Source organism: Stenella coeruleoalba (genome assembly GCF_951394435.1).
Source record: "Stenella coeruleoalba genome assembly, chromosome: 1".
Taxonomy (NCBI): Eukaryota; Metazoa; Chordata; class Mammalia; order Artiodactyla; family Delphinidae; genus Stenella; species Stenella coeruleoalba.
In genome coordinates this window covers 102362209-102387329 of record NC_137169.1, presented here as the reverse complement: position 1 = coordinate 102387329, position 25121 = coordinate 102362209, and the positions used below count along the sequence as shown (strand labels likewise).

The 25121-nt window shown below is 45.0% G+C and overlaps 1 protein-coding gene across 5 annotated transcripts in view; it reads left to right on the top strand.

Moving 5' to 3' along the window:
• IGSF3 (immunoglobulin superfamily member 3) overlaps positions 1 to 25121 on the top strand; it is a 99403-nt gene that overhangs the window by 49702 nt on the left and 24580 nt on the right. For 3 of the 5 annotated variants that reach the window (XM_079921479.1, XM_079921481.1, XM_079921480.1), the window contains exons 3-6: positions 5346 to 5723; positions 13490 to 13900; positions 18459 to 18848; positions 23013 to 23414. In XM_079921479.1, coding sequence (XP_079777605.1) covers positions 5346 to 5723; positions 13490 to 13900; positions 18459 to 18848; positions 23013 to 23414 — 1581 coding nt within the window. Of the gene's footprint in view, positions 1 to 4172; positions 4286 to 5345; positions 5724 to 13489; positions 13901 to 18458; positions 18849 to 20224; positions 20285 to 23012; positions 23415 to 25121 lie in introns of those variants that run through there. The other 2 variants (XM_079921483.1, XM_079921482.1) reach the window with 2 other exon arrangements.

Genomic DNA, 25121 nt, shown 5'->3' with positions numbered 1-25121 from the left:
TGGGATCTTCCCAGACCGGGGCACGAACCCGTGTCCCCTGCATCGGCAGGCAGACTCTCAACCACTGCGCCACCAGGGAAGCCCTGGGTGTTGAATTTTGTCAAATACTTTTTCTGCATCTGTTGATATGACCATGTGGTTTTTCTTTTTTGGTTTGATGTGGTATGTGATAATACATTGATTGATTTTCGAATGTTGAACAACTACACCTGGGATGAATCTCATTTGGTTCTGGTATATAATTCTTTATATATTTTTTGGATTCAATTTGCTAATATTTTGTTGAGAATTTTTGCACCTATGTTCATGAGAAATATTTGTCTGTAGTTTTCTTATAATGCCTTTGTTGATTTTGGTATTAGGGTAATGCTGGCCTGATAGAATGAGTTAGGAGGGGGTATTCCCTCTGTTTCCATCCTATGAAAGAGAGTGTAGAGAATTGGTATGATTTCTTCCTTAAATGTTTGGTAGAATTCGCCAGTGACCCCATCTGGGCCTGGTGCTTTCTGTTTTGGATGGTTATTAATTATTGATTCAGTTTCTTTAATAGGTATAGACCTATTCAGATCATCTTTGCTTCTTGTGTGAGTTTTTGCGGATTGTATATTTCAAGGAATTGGTCCGTTTCATCTAGGTTATCAAATTTGTGATCATACAGTTGTTCATAGGATTTCTTTATTATTCTTTTAATTTCCATAGAATCTTATAATTTCCTCTCTTTCATTTTAGATATTAATAACTTGTACCCTCTTTTTTTCTTTGTTAACCTGGCTACAGGCTTATTGGTTTTATTGATATTTTCAAAAAAACAGCTTTTGGTTTCATTGACTTTTCTCTATTGATTTTCTGTTTTTAATTTCATTGATTTCTACCCTAATTCTTATTTCTTCTGCTTACTTTGGATTTACTTTACTCCTCCTTTCCTAATTTCCTAAGGTAGAAACTTAGATTATTGACTTAAGATTTTTATTCTTTTCTAATTCAATGCTATAAATTTTCCTCTAAGCACTGCTTTCCCTGCATATCATAGGTTTTGCTAAGTCATATTTTAATTTTCATTTATTGATAGTTTAAAAGTATTTTTTAAAATTTCTCTTGAGATTTTCTTCTGTGACCCGTGTGTTATTCAGAGGTGTGTTGTTTAATCTCCACATATTTTGGTATTTTCCAGTTATCTTTCTATTATTGGTTTCTAGTTTAATTCCATTTTGGTCTACCAGCAGATATTATATGATTTCTATATTCTAAAATTTGTTAAGGGGTATTTTATGGCCCAGAATGTGGTCTGTGTTGGTGAATGTTCCATGTGAGCATGAGAAGAATGGGTATTCTACTGTCGTTGGATGAAATAGTCTGTAGATGTCTATTGTATCCAGTTCATTGAAGGTGTTGTTGAGTTCAGCTATGTTCTTATGGATTTACTGCTTGCTGATTCTGTCCATTTCTGAGAGAGAGGTGTTGACATCATCAACTATGCTAGTGGATTCATCTTTTTTTCCTTGCAGTTCTATCAGTTTTTGCCTCATGTAGTTTGATGCTCTGTTGTTATGTGCATATGCAATAAGACCTGTTATGTCTTCTTGGAGAATTGACTCCTTTAATCATTATGTAATGTCCTTCTTCATTCCTGATAATTTTCCTTACTTTGAAGTCTGTCTAAAATTAATATAGCCACTCCAGCTCTTTTGATTAGTGTTAACATGGTATATTTTTCTCCATTCATTTACTTTTAATGTTTGTCTTTATGTCTAAAGTGGGTTTCTTGTAGACAAGATATAGTTGGGTAGTGTTTTTAATCCACTCTGACAATCTCTGTCTTTTAATTGGTACGTTTAGACCATTGATATTGAAAGTGATTATTGATATAGTTGGATTAATATCTACCATATTCATTACTATTTTTTGTTGCCCTTGTTTTTTGTTCCTATTTTTGTCTCCCACTCTTTTTATGTCTTTTGTGTCTAGTCCTTTTTATACAGTTATATATAATACTTGGATCATTTTAATTTAGAGAAGTGATAACTTACTTATTGCAAAACAAAGAGTACAGAAATGTCTAAAGTAAAAAATGTTATTTTTGATCCCTGCCCAGAGGAACCTTCTATTGTAGGCTGAGAGGGAAGATGGAAGGGACAGTGGGGTCAGGAGATGCCTTGGCCAGGGTCGGGGCTCTTTTTTTTTTTTTCTTTGCAATATGGGGGCCTCTCACTGTTGTGGCCTCTCCCGTTGTGGAGCACAGGCTCCGGACGCGCAGGCCCAGCGGCCATGGCCCACGGGCCCAGACGCTCCGCGGCACTTGGGATCCTCCCGGACTGGGGCACGAACCCGTGTCCCCTGCATCGGCAGGCGGACTCTCAACCACTGCGCCACCAGGGAAGCCCGGGGCTCTGTCTTTTTGAAGGTAGCAGCATCTAGGAAAATGAGATCCGGACAGCAGGGGCAGTGCCAGGAGAAGGAAATGGGGAATGTGGGGTATAGAATGGGAATTAAACTGTTGAGAAGAAAAAGTTAATTTCTATTTCTATGTTAAGGTCCACTTCCTAAGAGCAGCATTATTTTTAAGGGTCAGAGGCCCTTTGTGGGGTCGGAAGGGAATGCAGAAGATATTTAATAAGCAGGTGCAGCTGAATGTGTATGGTTAAAGTACAGTCTAGTATCTATTTATTTATTTATTTGTCATGACTGTTTCTAACCGGCTTCCGGCTCGGACAAGTTGTTTTGACCCTGATGCCCTGGCTCATTCAGGCCACTTAACACTGTTTACCTTTCAGGGGAATGATGTGTATGATCCTCTGATCTAGTGCTTTTGTAAGGTCTGTAAATAGAATGCAGTCTAGGTGAGCTCAGTATTGCATCATCATAGCCAGTATCTGATGGGCCTCAGCTGCTTTCTTCTGCCCATTCACTAGAGGAGAATAAAACTTTTCTTGACCCAAATCAGCAAAGGGAGGAGCTCAAAGCTGTTGAGAGTCTTAAATCAGGATCTGGTCTTTAATTTGGGCACCTGGCTGGCACTCTGTCGATAAAGACATCTCGACACTGCTCTGCATTAGAGTTTTAAAAACTCCTAATGCCCAGGCTTCTGCACACCAGACCGGTTACATGGGGTGGGGCCCGGGCCCTGTTAGTTTTTAAAGCTCTCCAGGTGATCCCAGTGTGGGTCTAAGGTTGAGAAGTAGTGCCCTAACAAAGATGCTGGCTGGTCCTGACCTGCTTGCAGCCTTCTTTGCAGCGGGTGGGGCGTGGTTGTGGCTGTTTTGTCGTAGAACATTGAAATGCAGGGAGACCTAAAAGTTATGAACGTAGTTACATTGTTTTCAAAGTTCTGCATCTCTGGAGTACTGCAAACATTTGGTTCAAGTGTCATTATATACATATATATATTTTTAAATTGTTGTAGGACACAGTAAAAATGTTACACACTAAATTTTAACATACTGAAAATAACTAATGAGCTGTCTTCTCCATGACCTTCAATATAGTTGTGAATGCTGTCAACCAGAATGTATCACGTCAATTCACGCACCACCTCCATCTGTTGATTTGCCACCTCTCCCCACCCCCTTTTCACTTTCCTTGCTTCTGCTGCTTAAGCCGAGGTGGGGTTCCATGTAAAATTTTGTTTGGGAGAAAAGGTTGTGCACGAATGAAAGTTTATGAGCCACAGGCCTTTCCTTGTAGCGTCTGTTTTAGATTAGATCAGCTTGCTTTGAGGCTCAGGCATCCCCCGGGCTGGGCTTAGAGCTGCATCCTGCTAGGATCTGAGCCGTCCCGGCTGTTCCCCAGCTGGATCCACTGCAGATAAGTTTAAGCTGGGGCAGCTGTGATGGCCTTTTGGCGGGAGAGTGGGAGAAGCTTTCATGGGAGTGGGAGTGGGCTGCAGCTGTGGGTGGAGGTGGGCGACCCCACAAATGGTGTCATCGTCAAGAGGCCATTGGCGTGTCCTTAAGGGCTCACTGGCCCAAATCCTGTCCTCTCTGGATCCAGAGCCACAGAGTATTCCAGCCAGGAGGGGCCCTAGCTAGCAGCTCTTTCTTGAGGACTAATTATGGGCTAGGCCCCATGCTAGGGGCTTTATATATGTTATCTAATTAAGTCTTTTGATAGCTCTGCGAGGCACACATGATTATCCCTATCTTACAGATGAGAAAACTGAAGCTTGGAGAGGTTAAGTAACTTATCCAAGGTCACAACGAATCTAATAAGTGACAAAGCCAGCATTGGCACACGTGCTAGTCCACTCCAAAGCCTTCTCAGAAATCATTTTGTGGATGAAGAGATCAAGGTACAAGAGAGGAAAAGCAGCTTGTCCAAGACGGCACAGCCAGCTCCAGTTCCTGGCAAAGCTGTGACTAGCCCTCCCCTGCTCTTTCTGCCACAGTGCTGTGCGCCCCCTGCTGTCAAGGGGAAGGCCACAGGGGTGTGCCCCCCTCCCACCTTCTCAGTGGCTCAGGCAGAATCAGTTGTGCTGGCATGGAATGAGTAAGCAAACTCACTCTATTTCCCGCCCCTGAGTCTGCGAGGGGAGACCATGTTAAGAACATGGAGAAGGCAGGCAGAGGCCAGGCGGAGGCGCGTATCCCAGCCAGAGGGTGGGGCGGCCGGTGGTGAATCAGAGCTCAGTCTCCAGAGCAGCCCGACTTCCTTGTTACCGGGGCGGGGGGGCATCAGTTGCCCCCATCGGCGGCATGTGGGCATCTGGGCGTCAGGGATGTGCGTCAGCCCTTCCCATTCCTGTTCATGTGGACTCCGAACAGCGGCCTGCAGGAGCTCAGCTTTGCCCCCGCATATGGAGGAAAGAGGGTGTAACGAATGCTCTACATGGTGTCGTGGGAGTAGCTACCTCTTGCAAATAAGGGTGCAGCACCAAAGAAAGGGCCCCAGGACTCCCTCCTCCCAGCCCTCTAATCAAGAAAGGAGCATTTATTTAGTATCAGGCAGATTGCAAGGCAGTTGGTTGTATTTGTTTTCCTCTGAATTTGTGCCAAGGATTCAACTTTTCCTGCTCATTTTATTAAAAACTTTATAAAGGGCATTAATAAATAGATATAAAATTGCCGCATGAATGACAGAGGGACTCAATGAAATTCCCAAGAGTCAGCCATTGAATAAGTAACAGAACCATGTCCTTGCGTGATCAAATTCCCATATATGCAAATTAGAGACAGTGCTTTACCACAGTGTTTTAATTAATATTTATAAATCAAAGAGCGCCTCAGAAAGGGCCAGTAAGCTACTTATATTATTACCATGTCACACGAATAACAAAACCTTTGAACATTGCTGCCTGCTTTGCATTTTGGTCTGAGAAGTAAGTGAGCCTGTTGTGTGTGTCTCCCCCACAGGGGTAGTGTCAGCACAGCGGCAAGTCGCCGTCCAGGAAGGACCCTTGTACCGCACAGAGGGCTCCCACATCACCATCTGGTGCAATGTCAGTGGCTACCAGGGGCCTTCTGAGCAGAATTTCCAGTGGTCCATTTACCTGCCTTCCGCCCCTGAGCGCGAGGTCCAGATCGTCAGCACCATGGACTCTTCCTTCCCTTACGCCATCTATACCCAGCGTGTCCGCAGCGGGAAGATCTACGTGGAGAGGGTCCAGGGGAACTCGGCTTTACTGCACATCACCGATCTCCAGGCCCGGGATGCTGGGGAGTATGAATGCCACACGCCCAACACCGATGAGCGATACTTCGGGAGTTACAGTGCCAAGATGAACCTCATGGGTAAGGAGATAACTGTGTTCACATGGCTGCTGTTCTGTCTGAGTGTCATAGTCAGTGTGAGCTGCTATCATAAATTATCATAGACTGCACTGGGTGCTTAAACAACAAGCATTTATTTCCCAATTCGGGAGGCTGGAAGTCCCAGATCAGGGTGCCAGCATGGTTAGTACTGGTGAGAGCCCTCTTCAGGGTTGCAGAGTACTGACTTCTTGTTGTCTCCTTACATGGCAGAAAGGGAAGAAGAAAGCTGTCTGGGGTCCGTTTATAAGGGCACTAATCCCAGGGACTTTCCTGGAGGTCCAGTGGTTAAGACTCTACGCTTCCACTGCAGCGGGCACGGGTTCAATCCCTGCTCTGGGAACTAGGACCCTGCATGCAGTGTGGTGCAGCCAAAGAAAAAGGTGGGGGGCACTAATCCCATTCATGAGGGCTTCACCCTCATGACCTAATCGCCTCCCCAAAGCCTCATCTCCAGATACCATCACACTGGGGATTAGGTTTCAGCACAGGAATTTGGGGGGGAACATAAACATTCAATCCATAACACTGAGTCACTTCTTTTATAGTGCAGTTTTATTTGACTTTAAACCTTTTAAAATCCAAAGCTCCCCAAATATTTTAGAGGTCAACAGGTAGCATAAGTGAACCAGGTTTGTGTGTTCACTTGTAAATAGTAGAAAGCTGAAGCTAAAACTTAAAGAAGATCTAATGCAGATGTTAAGAATTTCAGAGAAGGTCAACTGACCCTCAAGCTGGTGAAAGGGGATATAAAAATATAAGGCAAGGACATTTGTGGTTGATAAGCTGAAGAACTGATGAGGAACACTAAGCAGGTGACATCAGCTGGAAGAGAGGCCAAACCTCTAAGAAACTATGGGCCTTTGTTTTTTTTTTAATTTAATTTATTTATTTTTTATACAGCAGGTTCTTATTAGTTACCTATTTTATACGTATTAGTGTATACATGTCAATCCTAATCTCCCAATTCATCACACCACCACCACCACCCCTCCCGCCACTTTCCCCCCTTGGTGTCCATACGTTTGTTCTCTACATCTGTGCCTCTATTTCTGCCCTGCAAACTGGTTCATCTGTACCATTTTTCTAGGTTCCACATATATGCGTTAATATACATATTAACGCATATTCGTTTTTCTCTTTCTGACTTACTTCACTCTTACTTACAGTCTCTAGATCCATCCACGTCTCAACAAAAGACCCAATTTCGTTCCTTTTTATGGCTGAGTAATATTCCATTGTATATATCTACCACATCTTTTTTATTCATTCGTCTGTTGCTGGGCATTTAGGTTGCTTCCATGACCTGGCTATTGTAAATAGTGCTGCAATGAACATTGGGGTGCATGTGTCTTTTTGAATTATGGTTTTCTCTGGGTATATGCCCAGTAGTGGGATTGTTGGGTCATATGATAATTCTATTTTTATTTCTTTAAGGAACCTCCATACTGTTCTCCATAGTGGTTGTATCAATTTACATTCCCACCAACAGTGCAAGAGGGTTCCCTTTTCTCCACACCCTCTCCAGCATTTGTTGTTTGTAGATTTTCTGATGATGCCCATTCTAACTGGTGTGAGGTGATACCTCATTGTAGTTTGGATTTGCATTTCCCTAATAATTAGTGAGGTTGAGCATCTTTTCATGTGCCTCTTGGCCATATGTATGTCTTCTTTGGAGAAGTGTCTATTTAGGTCTTCTGCCCATTTTTGGATTGGGTTGTTTGTCTTTTTAATATTGAGCTCCATGAGCTGTTTGTATATTTTGGAGATTAATCCTTTGTCCGATGATTCGTTTGCAAATATTTTCTCCCATTCTGAGGGTTGTCTTTTTGTCTTGTTTGTAGTTTCCTTTGCTTTGCAAAAGCTTCTAAGTTTCATTAGGTCCCATTTGTTTATTTTTGTTTTTCTTTCCATTACTCTAGGAGGTGGATCAAAAAAGATCCTGCTGTGATTTATGTTAAAGAGTGTTCCTCCTATGTTTTCCTCTGAGAGTTTTAGTGTACAGTCTTACATTTAGATCTCTAATCCATTTTGAGTTTATTTTTGTGTATGTTGTTAGGAAGTGTTCTAATTTCATTCTTCTACATGTAGCTGTCCAGTTTTCCCAGAACCACTTATTGAAGAGACAGTCTTTTCTCCATTGTATATCCTTGCCTCCTTTGTCATAGATTAGTTGACCATAGGTGTGTGGGTTTATCTCTGGGCTTTCTATCCTGTTCCATTGATCTATATTTCTGTTTTTGTGCCAGTACCATATTGTCTTGATTTCTGTAGCTTTGTAGTATAGTCTGAAGTCAGGGAGTCTGATTCCTACAGCTCCGTTTTTGTCCCTCAGGAGTGCTTTGGCTATCCGGGGTCTTTTGTGTCTCCATACAAATTTTAAGATTTTTTTGTTCTAGTTCTGTAAAAAATGCAACTGGTAATTTGATAGGGATTGCGTTGAATCTGTAGATTGCTTTGGGTAGTATAGTCATTTTTACAATATTGATTCTTCCAATCCATGAACATGGTATATCTCTCCATCTGTTTGTGTCACCTTTGTTTTCTTTCATCAGTGTCTTACAGTTTTCTGAGTACATGTCTTTTACCTCCTTAGGTAGGTTTATTCCTAGGTATTTTATTCTTTTTGTTGCAATGATGAATGGGATTGTTTCCTTAATTTCTCTTTCTGATCTTTCATTGTTAGTGTATAGGAATGCAGGAGATTTCTGTGCATTAATTTTGTATCCTGCAACTTTACCAGATTCATTGATGAGCTCTAGTAGTTTTCTGGTGGCACCTTTAGGATTCTCTATGTATAGTATCATGTCATCTGCAAACAGTGACAATTTTACTTCTTCTTTTCCAATTTGTATTCCTTTTATTTCTTTTTCTTCTCTAATTGCTGTGGCTAGGACTTCCAAAACTATGTTGAATAATAGTGGTGAGAGTAGACATCCTTGTCTTGTTCCTGATCTTAGAGGAAATGCTTTCAGGTTTTCACCATTGAGAATGATGTTTGCTGTGGTTTTGTCATATATGGCCTTTATTATGTTGAGGTAGGTTCCCTCTATGCCCACTTTCTGGAGAATTTTTATCATGAATGGGTATTGAATTTTGTCAAAAGGTTTTCCTGCATCTATTGAGATGATCATATGGCTTTTATTCTTCAATTTGTTAATATGGTGTATCACATTGATTGATTTGCATACATTGAAGAATCCTTGCATTCCTGGGATAAATCCCACTTGATCATGGTGTATGATCCTTTTAATGTGCTGTTGGATTCTGTTTGCTAGTATTTTGTTGAGAATTTTTGCATCTGTATTCATCAGTGATATTGGTCTGTAATCTTCTTTTTTTGTAATATCTTTGTTTGGTTTTGGTATTGGGGTGATGGTGGCCTCATAGAATCAGTTTGGGACTGTTCCTTCCTCTGCAGTTTTTTGGAAGAGGTTGAGAAGGATGGGTGTTAGCTCTTCTCTAAATGTTTGGTAGAGTTCACCTGTGAAGCCATCTGGTCCTGGACTTTTGTTTGTTGGAAGATTTTTAACCACAGTTTCAATTTCATTACTTGTGATTGATCTGTTCATATTTTCTATTTCTTCCTGATTCTGTCTGGGAAGATTATACCTTTCTAAGAATTTGTCCATTTCTTCCAGGTTGTCCATTTTATTGGCATAGAGTTGCTTGTAGTAGTCTCTTAGTATGGTTTGTATTTCTGCAGTGTCTGTTGTAACTTCTCCTTTTTCATTTCTAATTTTATTGATTTGAGTCCTCTCCCTCTTTTTCTTGATGAGTCTGGCTAAAGGTTTACCAATTTTGTTTCTCTTCTCAAAGAACCAGCTTTTAGTTTTATTGATCTTTACTATTGCTTTCTTTGTTTCTATTTCATTTATTTCTGCTCTGATCTTTATGATTTATTTCCTTCTACTAACTTAACTTTGGGTTTTTTTCGTTTTTCTTTCTCTAGTTCCTTTAGGAGTAAGGTTAGATTGTTTATTTGAGAGTTTTCTTGTTTCTTGAGGTAGGCTTGGTATTGCTATAAACTTCCCTCTTAGTACTGCTTTTGCTGCATCCCATAGGTTTTGAATTATCGCGTTTTCATTGTAATTTGTCTCTATGTATTTTTTGATTTCCTCTTTGATTTCTTCAGTGATCTCTTGGTTATTTAGTTACATATTGTTTAGTCTCCATGTACTTGTGTTTTTTACGGTTTTTTCCCTGTAATTGATTTCTAATCTCATAGCATTGTGGTCAGAAAAGATGCTTGATATGATTCCAATTTTCTTAAATTTACCAAGGCTTGATTTGTGACCCAAGATGTGATCTGTCCTGGAGAATGTTCCATGTGCATTTGAGAAGAAAGTGTAATCTGCTGTTTTTGGATGGAATGTCCTATAAATACCAATTAAATCTATCTGGTCTGTTGTGTCATTTACAGCTTGTTTTTCCTTATTAATTTTCTGTTTGGATGATCTGTCCTTTGGTGTAAGTGAGGTGTTAAAGTCCCCCACTATTATAGTGTTACTGTCGATTTCCTCTTTTATAGCTGTTAGCAGTTGCCTTATGTATTGAGATGCTCCTATGTGGGGTACATATATATTTATAATTGTTATATCTTCTTCTTGGATTGATTCCTTGATCATTATGTAGTGTCCTTCCTTGTCTCTTGTAACATTCTTTATTTTAAAGTCTATTTTATCTGATATGAGTATTGCTACTCCAGCTTTCTTTTGATTTCCATTTGCATGGAATATCATTTTCCATCCCCTCACTTTCAGACTGCATGTGTCCCTAGGTCTGAAGTGGGTCTCTTGTAGACAGCATATATATGGGTCTTCTTTTGTATCCATTCAGCAAGCCTGTGTCTTTTGGTTGGAGCATTTAATCCATTCACGTTTAAGGTAATTATCGATATGTTTGTTTCTATGACCATTTCCTTAATTGTTTTGGGTTTGTTTTTTTAGGTCCTTTTCTTCTCTTGTGTTTCCCACTTAGAGAAGTTCCTTTAGCATTTGTTGTAGAGCTGGTTTGGTGGTGCTGAATTCTCTTAGCTTTTGCTTGTCTGTAAAGCTTTTGATTTCTACGTCAAATCTGAATGAGATCCTTGCCAGGTAGAGTAATCTTGGTTGTAGTTTCTTCCCTTTCATCACTTTAAATATATCATGCCACTCCCTTCTGGCTTGTAGAGTTTCTGCTGAGAAATCAGCTGTTAACCTGATGGGAGTTACCTTGTATGTTATTTGTTGTTTTTCCCTTGTTACTTTCAGTAATTTTTCTTTGTCTTTAATTTTTGCCAGTTTGATTACTATGTGTCTTGGCGTGTTTCTCCTTGGGTTTATCCTGCCTGGGACTCTCTGTGCTTCCTGGACTTGGGCGGCTATTTCCTTTCCCATGTTAGAGAAGTTTTCTACTTTAATCTCTTCAAATATTTTCTCGGGTCACTTCTCTCTCTCTTCTCCTTCTGGGACCCCTTTAATGCGAATGTTGTTGCATTTAATGTTGTCCCAGAAGTCTCTTAGGCTGTCCTCATTTCTTTTCATTCCTTTTTCTTTATTCTGTTCCGCAGCAGTGAATGCCACCATTCTGTCTTCCAGGTCACTTATCCGTTCTTCTGCCTCAGTTATGCTGCTATTGATTCCTTCAGGTGTATTTTTCATTTCAGTTATTGTATTGTTCATCTGTGTTTGTTTGGTTTTTAATTCTTCTAGGTCTTTGTTAAACATTTCTTGCATCTTCTCGATCTTCGCCTCCATTATTTTTCTGAGGCCCTGGATCATCTTCACTATCATTATTCTGAATTTTTTTTCCTGGAAGGTTGCCTATTACCACTTCATTTAGTTGTTTTTCTGGAAGGTTGCCTATTACCACTTCATTTAGTTGTTTTTCTGGGGTTTTATCTTGTTCCTTCATCTGGTACAAAGTTCTCTGCCTTTTCATCTTGTCTTTCTGTGAATGTGGTTTTCCTTCCACAGGCTGCAAAATTGTAGTTCTTCTTGCTTCTGCTGTCTGCCCTCTGGTGGATGAGGTTATCTAGAGGTTTGTGCAAGCTTCCTGATGGGAGGGACTGGTGGTGGATAGAACTGGGTGTTGTTCTCAGTGATGGGCCTTTGGAAGGTGTCTCTGAGCTGCCTGGGGCGCTGCTGAGTCAGGAAGCTGATGCAGCTGCAGGACCATGCTCAGACCTGAAGTGGGTCTGTGTGTCCTTTGGCTCCAGGGTGAGGAATTTTGTACCAGCTGTCTCCCTTGGCCCCTGGATGATGGAGGGAGGTGGAGGAGAAGGGAGAGGGATTTCATTGTGGCCGGCTCTGCGCCACAGTGTTTGCCAATGTGAAGGGTCAGAAATATCAAGGCTGTTCTGTTTTTCTGTCCACGTCATAATTTCCAGGCTTAATTGTGATAATAAAAACTAGAAATTAAGATTTCGATCCTTCACATCGAGAGGGGGTCATGTTTAGTCTCCGCAGGAAACTGCTGACCAGGTGACCACAGAGGAAATCTCATTGCTTGCCTGACTCATCCCCATACCGTGGCTTCCTTCCAGCCCACGAACATGACACATGTTGACACATGAATAATATGAAAATTAAACCTACTAAAAAATTGAGGATGCTGCTGCCTCTCTCTACCACAACCTTTATTTATTTATTTATGTACGGCTGCTTTGGGTCTTCGTTGCTGCGCACGGGCTTTCTCTAGTTGCGTCGAGCGGGGGCTACTCTTTGTTGTGGTGCACAGGCTTCTCATTGTGGTGGCTTCTGTTGTTGCAGAGCATGGGCTCTAGGCGCATGGGCTTCAGTAGTTGTGGCTCGCGGGCTCAGTAGTTGTGGCTCACGGGCTCTAGAACACAGGCTCAGTAGTTGTGCTGCATGGGGTTAGTTGCTCTGTGGCATGTGGGGTCTTCCTGGACCAGGGCTCGAACCCGTGTCTCCTGCATTGGCAGGTGGATTCTTAACCACTGCACCACCAGGGAAGTCCTTTTTTTTTAAAAAAAAAAAAAGAAGAAGAAGAAGAAGAAGAAGAAATAACCTTCCTAGTGCACTGCACTGCTGACATGGGGGTGGGGTGGCTAGAAGGGAGAAAATGAGCAAGTTGTATAGAAAATGGGAAACTCGAAGTTCCAGGAACTCTTTTTGTTTGAAGTTCAGTGAGAAGCCAAGTTAAAATGTCTGGAAGCAATACTACCGTGAACAACAAAATCTTATTTGACCTGACACAGAATTCCTTTTACATGTTATTTTCAGGGAGTTCATTTATTATATAAACTGAAATTTGACCCACTTTCTTTTAAGTCTACAAACATTATTTTACTTATGTATTTTTTTTATTGAAGTATAGTTGATTTAGAATGTTTCAGGTGTATAGCAGAGTGATTCAGTTATACAGACATGTATTCTTTTTCAGATTGCTTCCCATTATAGGTTATTACAAGATATTGAATATAGTTCTCTGTGCTATATAGTAAGTCCTTGTAGTTTTCTATTTTATATATAGTAGTGTATATCTGTGAATCTCGAATTCTGAATTTATCCCTCTGCCCCCAAGTCACTTTTTATCTGAGTGTTATTGAAATATCAACCAGGTAAGTGTAAGCGCCAAAAAATTGCAGTCCAAATCCAAACAGAAAATTTGTTCGGTTTCTGTGCCGTCTGGGGTCCTCCATGGCCACACAGGGACTGTCGAAGGCTGGTGGGTGGGAGCTCAGCCCCACAAGTGTAAGATCTGTGGCTTTGTGACCGTGTCCCATGGCTGTTCCTGTGTTGCAGTGATCCCGGACTCCCTGCAGTCCACTGCTGTGCGCCACACTCTGCACAGAGTGGAGCAGGACCCCCTAGAGCTCACGTGTGAGGTGGCCACGGAGACGTTACAGCACAGCCACCTGTCCGTGGCCTGGCTACGGCAGCGGGGCGGCGAGAAGCCGGTGGAGGTCATTGCCCTGAGCCGGGATTTTGTGCTGCAGTCGAGCAGCGACTACGCGCAGAGGCAGAGCCTGGGGGAGGTGCGCCTGGACAAGCTGGGGAGCAGCACCTTCCGCCTCACCGTCTTCCACTTGCAGCCCTCCGACCAGGGCGAGTTCTACTGCGAGGCCACCGAGTGGATCCAGGACCCAGACGGCTCGTGGTACCCGATGACCCGAAAGCGTTCTGAGGGGACTGTGGTCAACGTCCAGCCCACCGGTCAGTCTCTCGTCCCCACTCTCTGTCTGGCAGGGAGGGTGGTCAGACAGGCTGTGCAGACCCTTCTGGCGGTTCTGCAAGTACTTGGGGTACATAGGGCCCAGGTAGCCCCAGCCCTGACCTTCTCAGGCTGCACTCCCCCAGCCCCTGAGTCCAGCTGGGCTCTCGACCGGAGCCAAAAGCTATTGCTTGACCGCCTCAGCTGGGCTGGGGGCGGGTGTTCCCATGGGCCTTCGGTTCCCTGGCTTGGTTGGAAGTTGGTGGCGTGCCGTCCTGGAGCTGCAGCAAGTGCCCAAGGGCCTTTCCTTGTGTTACTGCTCACCTTCAGCGAGGGGCTGCCATTGTCCTGGTGAGCGGAGCTGTGGTTTGTGGGAGGTGAGCTGGGGCATCTGAGGCACAGGTGGGGGGCCCCCTTCGGGACCTGTAGTTTGACACCCCGCCACCCCACCCCATCCCATTTGCTCCAGTCAGATGGCGGTGGTCTTGGTCTTTGCATAGCTTTCCTGCCACCTGGTCTTCTGCCATCCTAAGGGTGTGCTTCAGACTTACCTAATAGCACAGATTCCCAGGCTCAGGCAGTGCAGATTCCTGAATCAGCCTTCTGGGGTGGGACCCGGGAAGCTGGATTTTCAGTACACTTCCACCGTCTGTGCTTTGTCAGGCGCAGAGCTAGAGGTAAAAGGGCAGAAGCGACTCTCTGGACATCTCATGGGCGTGAGGGCTTTTACGAGAAGGGTTGGGCTCCCGCGCTGGGAGCACTTTATCTGCTCTGTAGGACCCAGAGCATTTAGCCGCTTCTGGAACTTCCGGTACTAAACCTACAGAAGGCACTTTATTTCATATTTATCCCTTCCCTTCCTGGCTGGTGTTAAGAGCAGCTTCAAAAGTCTGGGCCAGATTTTAAGTCTTAGCGCTTTCAAATTAGGTTGCATCAGTTAATCTTCTTTATTTTAATCTTACCAATTTGGAATGAGGATTTTTTTGAATTTGCCCAGCAAATGTATCCAGACGAAGCCAGCAAAGGGAAAACTAGGTGAAAAAATAGTTGATGACTTCACTCCGTGTCTGTGCTGCTCTGGTTCAGTGGTTGCAGCCCCAAGGCTGCCCTTCTCTTAGTTGATTTCAGTCAACACTTAGTAAGTCTCTGCAACGCTGCAGGTGTGGCGATAGGCATCGGGGATTCAGAGATGAATAACGCTTGGTCCCTGCACTCGGGGAACTACAGATGTGAAAGCCAGTGGCTGAGTGAAGGGTGCCCTGGGAACATGGTGAATGGGAAGTGTTCTTGCAACAATGTTTTCCCTGGGTGGGGTGGTTGAGGAAAATTCAGAAAACCAACACATTTGGTGACTTGAGCTGAGCCTTGAAGCTTGAGCAGACATCAGGAGGAGACGCATGAAGGTACAGAATTGTTTGACCTGCTTGACAAGCACAGAGAGGTCAAGGGTGAGCAGATGTTGAGTTCCGGATTAGGAGTGGTGAGAGGAGATAGGAAAGGTGGCCTGAAGCCCACATGCTAGAATGTGGTCCGAGCATTTCAAGTTGTTCTCCTTAGAATCTTAGGAGTCCTGTAGAGGTGCCTGAGCGGTCGCTTGTGGGTGGGCATGTGTGTGTGTTCATGTGCATGGGTGCATGCCATGGGGTGCTTGAGGAGGGCGTTTGAAGGCCGCGGTGTTTCCCCTTTGCCGGAACCAAATGTTTTCTGTACTGGGCAGCAAAAGACTTTGTATGAGGAAAGGAAGGGCTCCCCGCTACCGCCCTGCCTGAGCATAGCTTGAAAACCACTGCTGCCAACATTTGGAGGAGGGAATAGAGATTTTTAAGCAGAGAGTGACACAGTCAGGCCTGGGTTTTAGAAGGGAACAACCATGGAGGCCACCTAGTGTTGACTAAACAGGTTGGGTCTGAAGTTGGGAGACCAGGTAGGGAAGGGCTGATAAGGCCAGGGCTAGCTCAGTGGCAGTGACCTAGGAAGCGGGCAGTGGGTGCTCGAGGCAACAGAATGGAGAGTATTGTGGAAGGAGGAATCCGAGGCTGGGGCTTCGGGGGATACCTGGAACTGTGATAAGGAGGGATGAGGCAATGTGCCAAGTCTTGCTTGAGAGCCTCTGCTTCCCCTTCAGTGGCAGCACTGGGTGTCTTTGCATTTGTTCTTGTAAATTTTGGTCAAGGAGTCCATGCCGCAAGCAGACCTTCATAGAGATGCTCAGCACGTGAAGCACCCAGCATGTGATCAGACGTGGCACTCAGAGGCTGAGCTTGGGAGCGATGAGGGCCCAGGATAACTGTGGCAGTAAGAGGTGGTCAGGGGAGCAGGTTCGAGAGACAGAGTGGTCAGGCCAGCGGGAGAAGCAGGAGGGATGGTGTCATGGACCCAAGGGAGGAGAGCTGGTCCAGAGGCTAAAACATACTTGAGAAACGCCTTTGGTTGTGATGGGCAGGGGGTGTCATTGGGGACATTTGCTGGGTCAGTGAAGTGTGGGAGAAGGCCCAAAGCCAAATTTCAGTGAGCTGAGGAGTGAGGGGGTATTGGAAAAAGCATAAATCGATTTATGGACGTTTAATTGACTGGGTATAACAAGGGCAAATGGCTGTGCAGAAAAGAGGATGGTTTGCCCTGAATCTCATCTTCAACCTGGGAATGTGAAGGCTTCACCAAGCCATGGGGAGATTCCCATGAGACCAGAAGACTCTTCGGCCGCCAAAAGAAGACAGCCACTGTTGCAGCCAGCCTAACTCTGAAGAAGTAGGAAGTCTGAGGTCTGGGGCACCTGTTTGCATGTCTTCAGTGGCATTTATGTGGAAGGGGTGCTTTTTTTTTTTTTCTTTTTTGCTAAAATCTCTGATGTTGAGCTATAGATTACTGTAATCTGATTGACCAGAAAGACAGTATGTGGCAAATGACATGGGCTCCGTCCCACGTGGGTGTATGCCTCTAGGCGGAGGCTGGCAGAGTGAAACCCAGGTCTCTCGGCTTGTTCTTTTGGGAAGGGAAGCTGAGGCAGCAGCTGTCACTTTAGAAGTGAGCCCTTGGAGTCGTTGAGGGTAATTCGCTTTGTCAGGAAGTTTGGGTAATAAAGGAAGAAGCTGATTCACTGGAGAAAATGGGTGTTGGGGGCAAGACCCTGGCTCATGTGGGAGGGGAGGAGATGGAGAGCCTGACGAACAGGTGGGTACAAAGCCAAACTTGAGCTGGAGAATAGGAATGTGGAAGCAGCACTCTTGTGATTGCTGTGTTTTTTAGGGAAACAGGATTCTCATCTGCTTGAAGAGTGCATGGGATAGGGGGATAAGAATGGGGCAAGGGCCTTAAAGATAAGATACCACTTCAAGATAGCGGTAACGGCTTGGAAATGCCAGTGTGGAGAAGACAGTCGAGATTGGAGCTAATGGTTATACAAGGAATTCAAACATCCCTGTCAATGTGATTCTCCAGTCAATGTTTTCCTTAGAGGCATAGAGCTAGAACTGGGAGGGGAAGGACTTGGGCAGTACTTACAACTGAAGCCTCTCCCACCCAAGGCTCTGTGACTCTGTTTTCCAGGACCCTTCACTCCTTTGTCTTCTGCCACGGGTGCCTGTGAGATAGATCATTATCTCATGGCATTGACAGTCACTGTGCACCGTTACATGGTGTGTGGGAGAGTTAGTGGCGATGAGCCCTTCTTTGATCACGCCCCCCCCCCCATGCCTGGTTTAACTCCCAGCTCTTTGAAGGGTGCTTGGGTTCATTGACCATTTCAGAGGTCATCTGGCTGTCCTTGGAAGTAGGTACTTTCCCACTCCATCTTTCTAGAGATTTGATCTGACAGGTGATAGATTAGTGAAAAGACATTAGTTTTCACTTTTCCTATGCAGTTTTGTTAGGGATTGTCTTACCTGTGTCTTACTTCCAGTATTCACTTGGGGGTGGAGGACATCTTTCTCTCTCTCTCTCCAGATAGATAGATAGATAGATAGATAGATAGATAGATAGATAGATAGACAGATTTCTCTCTCTCTCTCCAGATAGATAGATAGATAGATAGATAGATAGACAGATTTCTCTCTCTCTCTCCAGATAGATAGATAGATAGATGGATAGATAGATAGAATGTTTATTTAGATTGGGGTCAGCACCTGGGGCACTGGGTAATTTGTCTCACAAGTCTCAGCAGGGTCATGTCTATAATATTTACTGAAAATATTTGTAATCCTGATGCTTTAATGGAGTTCTGGGCATATAGATCAAGGATGGACCTTTGTAATCTGCTGTGCAAGTGAAATTAGGAGTGATATTGCTTGCTGATCTCAGAGTCTAACCTGGGGCGTTATACGCTGCAGACAGAGCCCTGTCGACTCGACTGGGATAGCAAGCCCTTTAGACTCTCTGGGTCTGGCTACCTTTGAGTTCCCTCTGTGATATTCGAGAGTTTTTCTCTCAAGACAAGTGTGGAGGTGCCTTCCCAGTAGTCATCTTGGTGAGAAGGTGTGGGTGGCGGGAATTTGCTGATGCAGTTTGGAGAGCTGGTGCCCTCGGTCACCCAGAATGCAAACGTTTTGTTATTTGTTTTCTCAGACAAAGAGTTCACCGTTCGGCTGGAGACCGACAAGCGGCTGTATACGGTAGGTGAACCGGCGGAGTTCAGGTGCATCCTGGAGGGGCAGAACACTCCCGACCGTTACTTTGCCGTCTCCTGGGCCTTCAACAGCTCGCTCATTGCCAGCATGGGGCCGAATGCTGTGCCGGTCCTCAACAGTGAGTTCACCCATCGGGAGGCCAGGGGCCAACTCAAAGTGGCCAAGGAGAGCGACAACGTCTTCGTGCTGAAGATTTACCACCTCCGCCAGGAGGACAGTGGGAAATACAACTGTCGTGTGACAGAGAGAGAGAAAACAGTCACCGGGGAATTCATCGACAAGGAGAGCAAGCGTCCCAAGAACATCCCCATCATCGTCCTCCCCATCAGTAAGTGCAGGGATGTGCTGCTTCCTCCTCCTCCCACTCGTCTGGTTCAGTAGCTAGCACCATCTGACAGAAGTCGGGGGAGAGGAGAAGAGCTGTGGGGAGGGAAGGGCAGGGCGGGGCAGGTTCAGTCCGAGCTGGCAGAGAAAACCCGTTACCCCCTCTCCTCTCTCCAGCTCACCTGCCCACACTTAGCAACCCTGGTAGGCAGAGCGCCGGGTGTATGTTTGCAGACTGGAGAGGGGCACGGCAGATCCTAGCGCTAGCAGCTCTGTGTAAATGCCTGCAGTGCCAGCTCAGCCTGGATGCCGACCAGGAATCCAGGACAGCTGTTTGCTCCTGTGTGGGAATGAAGTCCCAGAAGAAGTGGGTGGATGCCCGTCTTGAAATCTCACTTAAGAGGGTTGGTCTTTTATGGGAGGATTTTAAATGCTAACGTGCATTATTAAGAAAGATTCGCTCTCTGGGTTTTGGAGGTATAGGGGATTGGCATTACCCTAATTGTCCATCCCCTGTCGGAGGAATTGGGTTTTTAAAAGTCAGTGGATGGGACCTCTCACATCCTCCTGGAGCACAGGCTTTTAAAGCTTAGCTTGTTTCCAAGGATGCTGAGGTGGGCTCCCCGCCTCCTTGTAGCTGGCATTGTCTGGGTGGGAATCAGTCAGGACTGGGGACTCGGGGGACTGCCTGTGTTTGCTTATGTTGGGTTTAATTATCCACAGTATCAGGATGTTCTCATTAATATCTCATTTCTCTCATAGTTTTGTTTTTAGTAAAATGAGAATGCTTAGAATGCCCTGATTTTAAGCAAGATGGTGACGTTTTTAAACTAACCTTTATTTAACCTTTTGCTCCACTGCTCAAGCTGTTCTTTCTCTTAGCCCTGTAATGATTCCTTTTTCATTTTTATTTACACTTTTACATATTTAATATAGTTTCAAGTGTGAAGAAAGGAAACAGACAACAGGGGTCTTGCCACTCTTTTTTTCTTTTCTCACCAACAGGATGACTTTCCTTTGTGCTTTGTTTTTTTTTTTTTAATCTCTCTCTCACACACATCTCATCTTGAAATCCTTTTCTTTCTTAGACAGTTTCCCCCTGCAATGCCTAGCATGGTGCTTTGCGTAGGGTAGGTGCTTGCTGAATGGAATTTGTTAAACTGGATGCCCACTCTCTTTAGTACTTTCCTGTCGGGCTGCGCCTGCCTTAACCACGGTCTCTCTACTTTTAAATCTGCAACTAATTCCTCACTGTTCTATAAGGATCCAGTGAAGGGCAGCCACACTGTGTACTTCCCTATTTTTTGTACTAAGAGATTTCCTCCATCCCCTTCCGAGAACTTGTTTGATGATCTGTGGCCTGCTATATTGCTTTTCCAGCAGATAACTGGGTAGTTAAAGTCCCCCAGCACCACCAGATCCTGCCCCAAGGCCACTTGGGTAAGTCTACCAAAGAACAACAGTGATCACATCGGTAATGGTGATAATAAAAACTCAGATTTTAATGGCGCTTTTCCTCTCAAGAGTCCAAAGTGCTTCTCTGCGTGTATCATCTCCTTCTCCACTCCCACCCCTCCAATCCTTGGAGAGGCCAGTATTCTATTCATCCTGTGAATGAAGAGGCCAGAGCACCGTACAGGGAAGTGGCTGAGCTGGTCTGATAGTGGTCGGTCGAGCTTGCATCGCATGGGAAGTATTTGCTTCTAACTCCAGACTCACTGCTCTGCGCTTAGCCTGTGCTCCGTCATCAACCTCCTGATTGGAAATTTCGTTTTTAACCGTGCACTCAGATTCTCATTAGTTCTGTCCTAGTTTTCATTTAATCCAGAGAGTTTTAAATTGTTGGCTGCCTTTTCTCAGGCCTGAGAACACTTGTAAATAGTCTTTAACGGGCAGTCAGCACCGTGTCTGCATTTGCCTTTGCCTGGGCTGCGGAATGGTTCTGCTTCTCGTAGTTTCACATCTAACTGCGTGGTTTTTCCAGGCTTGCTCGAGTAACAGAGCACCAAACAGCAGCCCTTGTAACAAACAAGCCAGGGCTTATAGAAGACAGAGCCCATTGGGGTGACAGTCGGGGGTGGGAGTGATGTCCTGCAAGTCATTCTTCTGCTTGAGGCAAGCAAAGGGATTTTTTTTTCCATTGATGCCGAAGCTGCCCTTCTTTAATTCCTCACTTTGAATTGATAACGCTGGAAGTGAGTCATTAATGAGTCTTTAATCTGAAGAGGAATATTGTTATTATTAATGAGGATGATGAAAAATAATTACCCCATCTGATACCCTCAGTGTCGTGACCCCAAGAAGTAGGACTCTTAGTCTCTCCATTTTGCACATAAGAAGTGGAAGCTTGGGTAGGTTCAGTAAGAGCCCCAAGATTGCAGAGTTAGGAAGCAGTAGACCTGGGCCTGAGCGTGGTCTGCCTGCCTCCAAATCCTTGCTTTCAGCCACTCCTGCTACAGATGTAGCTACTCGGGAGCCTGTCATCTCCATGACTCATCTAGGTATGACTCCTGGGAAAATTCCTATTCCCCACCCTGTCTGTCCGGACCTTTTGTCATGTGAAACAAGCCAACCCAGAATGGGTGGAAGACACGTTCACTATAGCAAGAGCTCCATGCCTGGGCTCAGTGCTCATCTTTGCGTGTTTCTGCCTGTGGGGGAAACACACGGGAGAAAAGATTGATTCAAATGCATGGTCGTGGGTATGCTTTTCCCCTCAGTAATTGGGTGTGCCTCTTAATCTGGGATTTGATTTACTGATTGATTTAAAATTGATGTATGTGTTTCATGTGGATGGTGCCCAGAAAATTGGAGCCGAATTCATCTGGTACTTTCTGTTTTTTTTTAGCACTTAAGGGCTTTTGGAGCTCTATAGATAATTATACAAAATAATCTACGCATAATTAAGATAAAGTATCCACATTCTTTATAAAAACGAAGAGTTAATGGGAGTAGTAAAGTTAATTATGATCATGGTAACCAGTTTTTGAAAACCTACGTATTAGGTGATTTCTAGACATTGTCTCATTTACTTTTTAACCTTTGAAAAACGTAGCACTCTCCCTATCTCATAGAAGAAGGCGTGTAGAGCTTAAATAATTCCATTGGGGGAGTTCATATAGCTAAGTGAGGAGCGAAGGAGAGAGGACTCCTTATCCCAGAGTTTGATTGGCAGAAACTCAAGGTCAAGAGCAGTGGAACCCCAGGGCTGAAGGTGGACAGCAGCAGGAAGGCGAGCCACCGGCTTTGGTCTGTTCCTGTGTGTTAATGAACGTATGAAAGCTTGCTCCCCACACACGCTGTGAAAGGAGGCCATCTGTGCTCTATTGCTGCCCTCACCCAAGCAAGCACGTGTTGTCCTCCAAATACTTCCTGTCACTTTTTTTTTTTCTATCTCCTGATATTGCCCTGAAGGACTCAGATGGCATGTTTGGATGTTCAGCTTTTCTGTGACTGCTGCAGCCCCTCAATTATGGGAAGATTCGGTGAAGTAGAATTTTCAAGGTATTCAATGTACTGAAAATCCAGGTCAAAAATTCTTGAACCCTGCTGAACACGTTACAGTCATCCTTCAGATTCCGAGGGGGATTGGTTCCGGGACCGCCCCAAATCTGCGGATGCTCAAGTCCCGTATATAAAATGGCATTGGATTTGCACATAACCTGTGCACATCCTCTCTAGGTTACTTATACCTGATACAATGTACATGCTATGTAAAGAGTTGCCAGTGCACAGCAAATTCAAGGTTTGCCTTTTGGAACCTACTGGAATTTTTTTTTTTTTTTTTTTTGGCATATTTTCTATCCATGGTTGGTTGAATCCATGGATGTGGAAGCAGTGATGTGGAGGGCCTGATGAATTGCTTTGTGCCCTAAGGGTAATGTCTTTCTGTTCTGATTCAGTCTCAGGTCTTAGACGCTCATGATCCCACACGTTATCTTTGTGTCCAGTAAAGGGCCTCCTAGGTTATCAGCTCTAAAATCACAGGGAGCGAAACCCAGAAGCAGCCAGGGCTTGCAGCAGCAGCAAGTGTCAGAGTGCTTGCATCCTCCAAGGTCCCCTTGTACCTGAATAGAGTGACATTTGTACCCCTCCTCCTTTGATGTCAGTGGGGAGGGCTCAGTGGAGCCCAGAAAGCCCCAGCGTGGCACTCTCTCCCTCTGCACAGAGAGCAGCATCTCGGTGGAGGTGGCCAGCAATGCCAGCGTCGTCCTGGAGGGTGAGAATCTACACCTCTCCTGCAGCATCCGCACAGCGGGTAGACCCCTAGGCCGCTTCTCCGTCATCTGGCAGCTGGTGGACAGGCAGAACCGCCGCAGCAACATCATGTGGCTGGACCGGGACGGCACCGTGCAGCCTGGCACGTCCTACTGGGAGCGCAGCAGCTTTGGGGGCGTCCAGATGGAGCAGGTGCAGCCCAACTCGTTCAGCCTGGGCATCTTCAACAGCAGGAGGGAGGACGAGGGCCAGTACGAATGCCACGTGACCGAATGGGTGCGTGCAGTGGATGGCGAGTGGCAGGTCGTGGGGGAACGCCGGGCCAGCACCCTCGTGTCCATCACGGCTCTCGGTAAGTAAGCTCGGCAGTCTTTTCGTGGGACCGTTGGGGAGATGCTCCCATATCAAGACTCTGGTAGGAGGTAGACGGCACCTTCCAAAGGGTTTGATTGAAGAAAGTATTTATGGAAGTGTGGATGGGGTTCAAGGAACCAACAGTGGTTCTCCATGGTGGGCCCTGGGGATGGGCAACAGCTGAGCGCTGTTACTACTCCTTGGTCTGGGTGGTAGGAGTGAAGTTGTAAGGATTCTGGCCTGGGGAGTGGTGGCCCCAGGTGGAGGAACAAAGGCCACTGCCAAAATTAACCTGGAAGAGCGGGAACAAATCCTCTCCCTCCTGCACCCCAGGCCCTCCTGTGCAGGGGCTCAGCCCTCCTGAAAATTCAGAGCAGGGCAGAGAAGGGTAGGAAATCACCTTTTGCTATCTATTTAGCCCTTACTACCCTTCCTGGCTGAGTGTAAGCACTTAAGCTTAATTGTCCCTTGGAATCCTCACCTAGCCTACAGATAGACACTGTCATTTTACAAGGAGACTAGTGAGACAAGTTGGCTGATTTGCCCACGACTATAGCTTTTAAGTGACAGACACACAATCTGAACCCAGGAAACCAGCAATCTGTCTTAAATTTTTTTTTCAAAGCCCGTGTTTTTACCTTTTCCTCTATAAGGCTCTTCCTAAAGAAAACCATTTCCTGATTAGCATGAAATTAAAAGATACCTTGAAATTTGCTAAAACCAAAGAATATTAGATTTGCTTCTCACAGGGTAAAGAGGCTTCTATCAACATTTATCTGCCTAATAGAATCAGTATATTAAAAGACCAATCTGCTACTTTGCTGGGGAGGTAACTTGTCATGTTAGGTGTTTCTGTTTGTTAAGAGACTGTGACATCAGTTGTCCTCAGTGACTTTGCATCCCACCCCTGGGACCATGCTGCCACCTTCCTCATAGGTAGGGCTGGTGGTGCTTTGGACCATCCTACCCCAGTAAAGATGGCAACACCAAGTGGTTTTGCCCCCAACAAAGTCCTTTTTCACCCCAGATTAGAATTATTTTTACTTTCCATAAGCTTAATCCCAAAGGTTGATCTGCTTTCGGCACTCATCATCCCAATCAGATTTCTGTCTCTGGAAACCTCATCCAGTGGTTGAGTTTCCAGGTCAGCTCACTCCCCATGTCTCTCTCAGCTCAGTACCCTATGTGGACACGTGGAAATGGAACCTGTGAGGAAAGTCCTGGGTGTCCAGCAGAGGGAGTCTTTCCCATCCTGTGAGGCTAGGAATGTCTGAGGGGTGGTTAGGGTTAGAAGTAATTTTTCAGCATGAGGTTGTCCTCTGAGTTTTTTCATATTCACCGTATGTCTGTGGTTCCCATAGCCAGAGCTTACCAAGGGACTCTGGCCAGGCTCTGCCGAAAGATTCATTTGGTGCCTTTTTACCTATGAAGTTTAAAGTACTTTCCTTTATGTCTATTTTTTTTTAAACAAACTACATATTTAACAAAATATAGCATACACTGTGTGTCAGGTACTATTCCAAGTATTTTTTTTTTTTTTTTTTTTTTGGCGGTATGCGGGCCTCTCACTGCTGTGGCCTCTCCCGTTGCGGAGCACAGGCTCCGAACGCGCAGGCTCAGCGGCCACGGCTCACGGGCCCAGCTGCTCCGCGGCATGTGGGATCCTCCCGGACCGGGGCACGAACCCGCGTCCCCTGCATCGGGA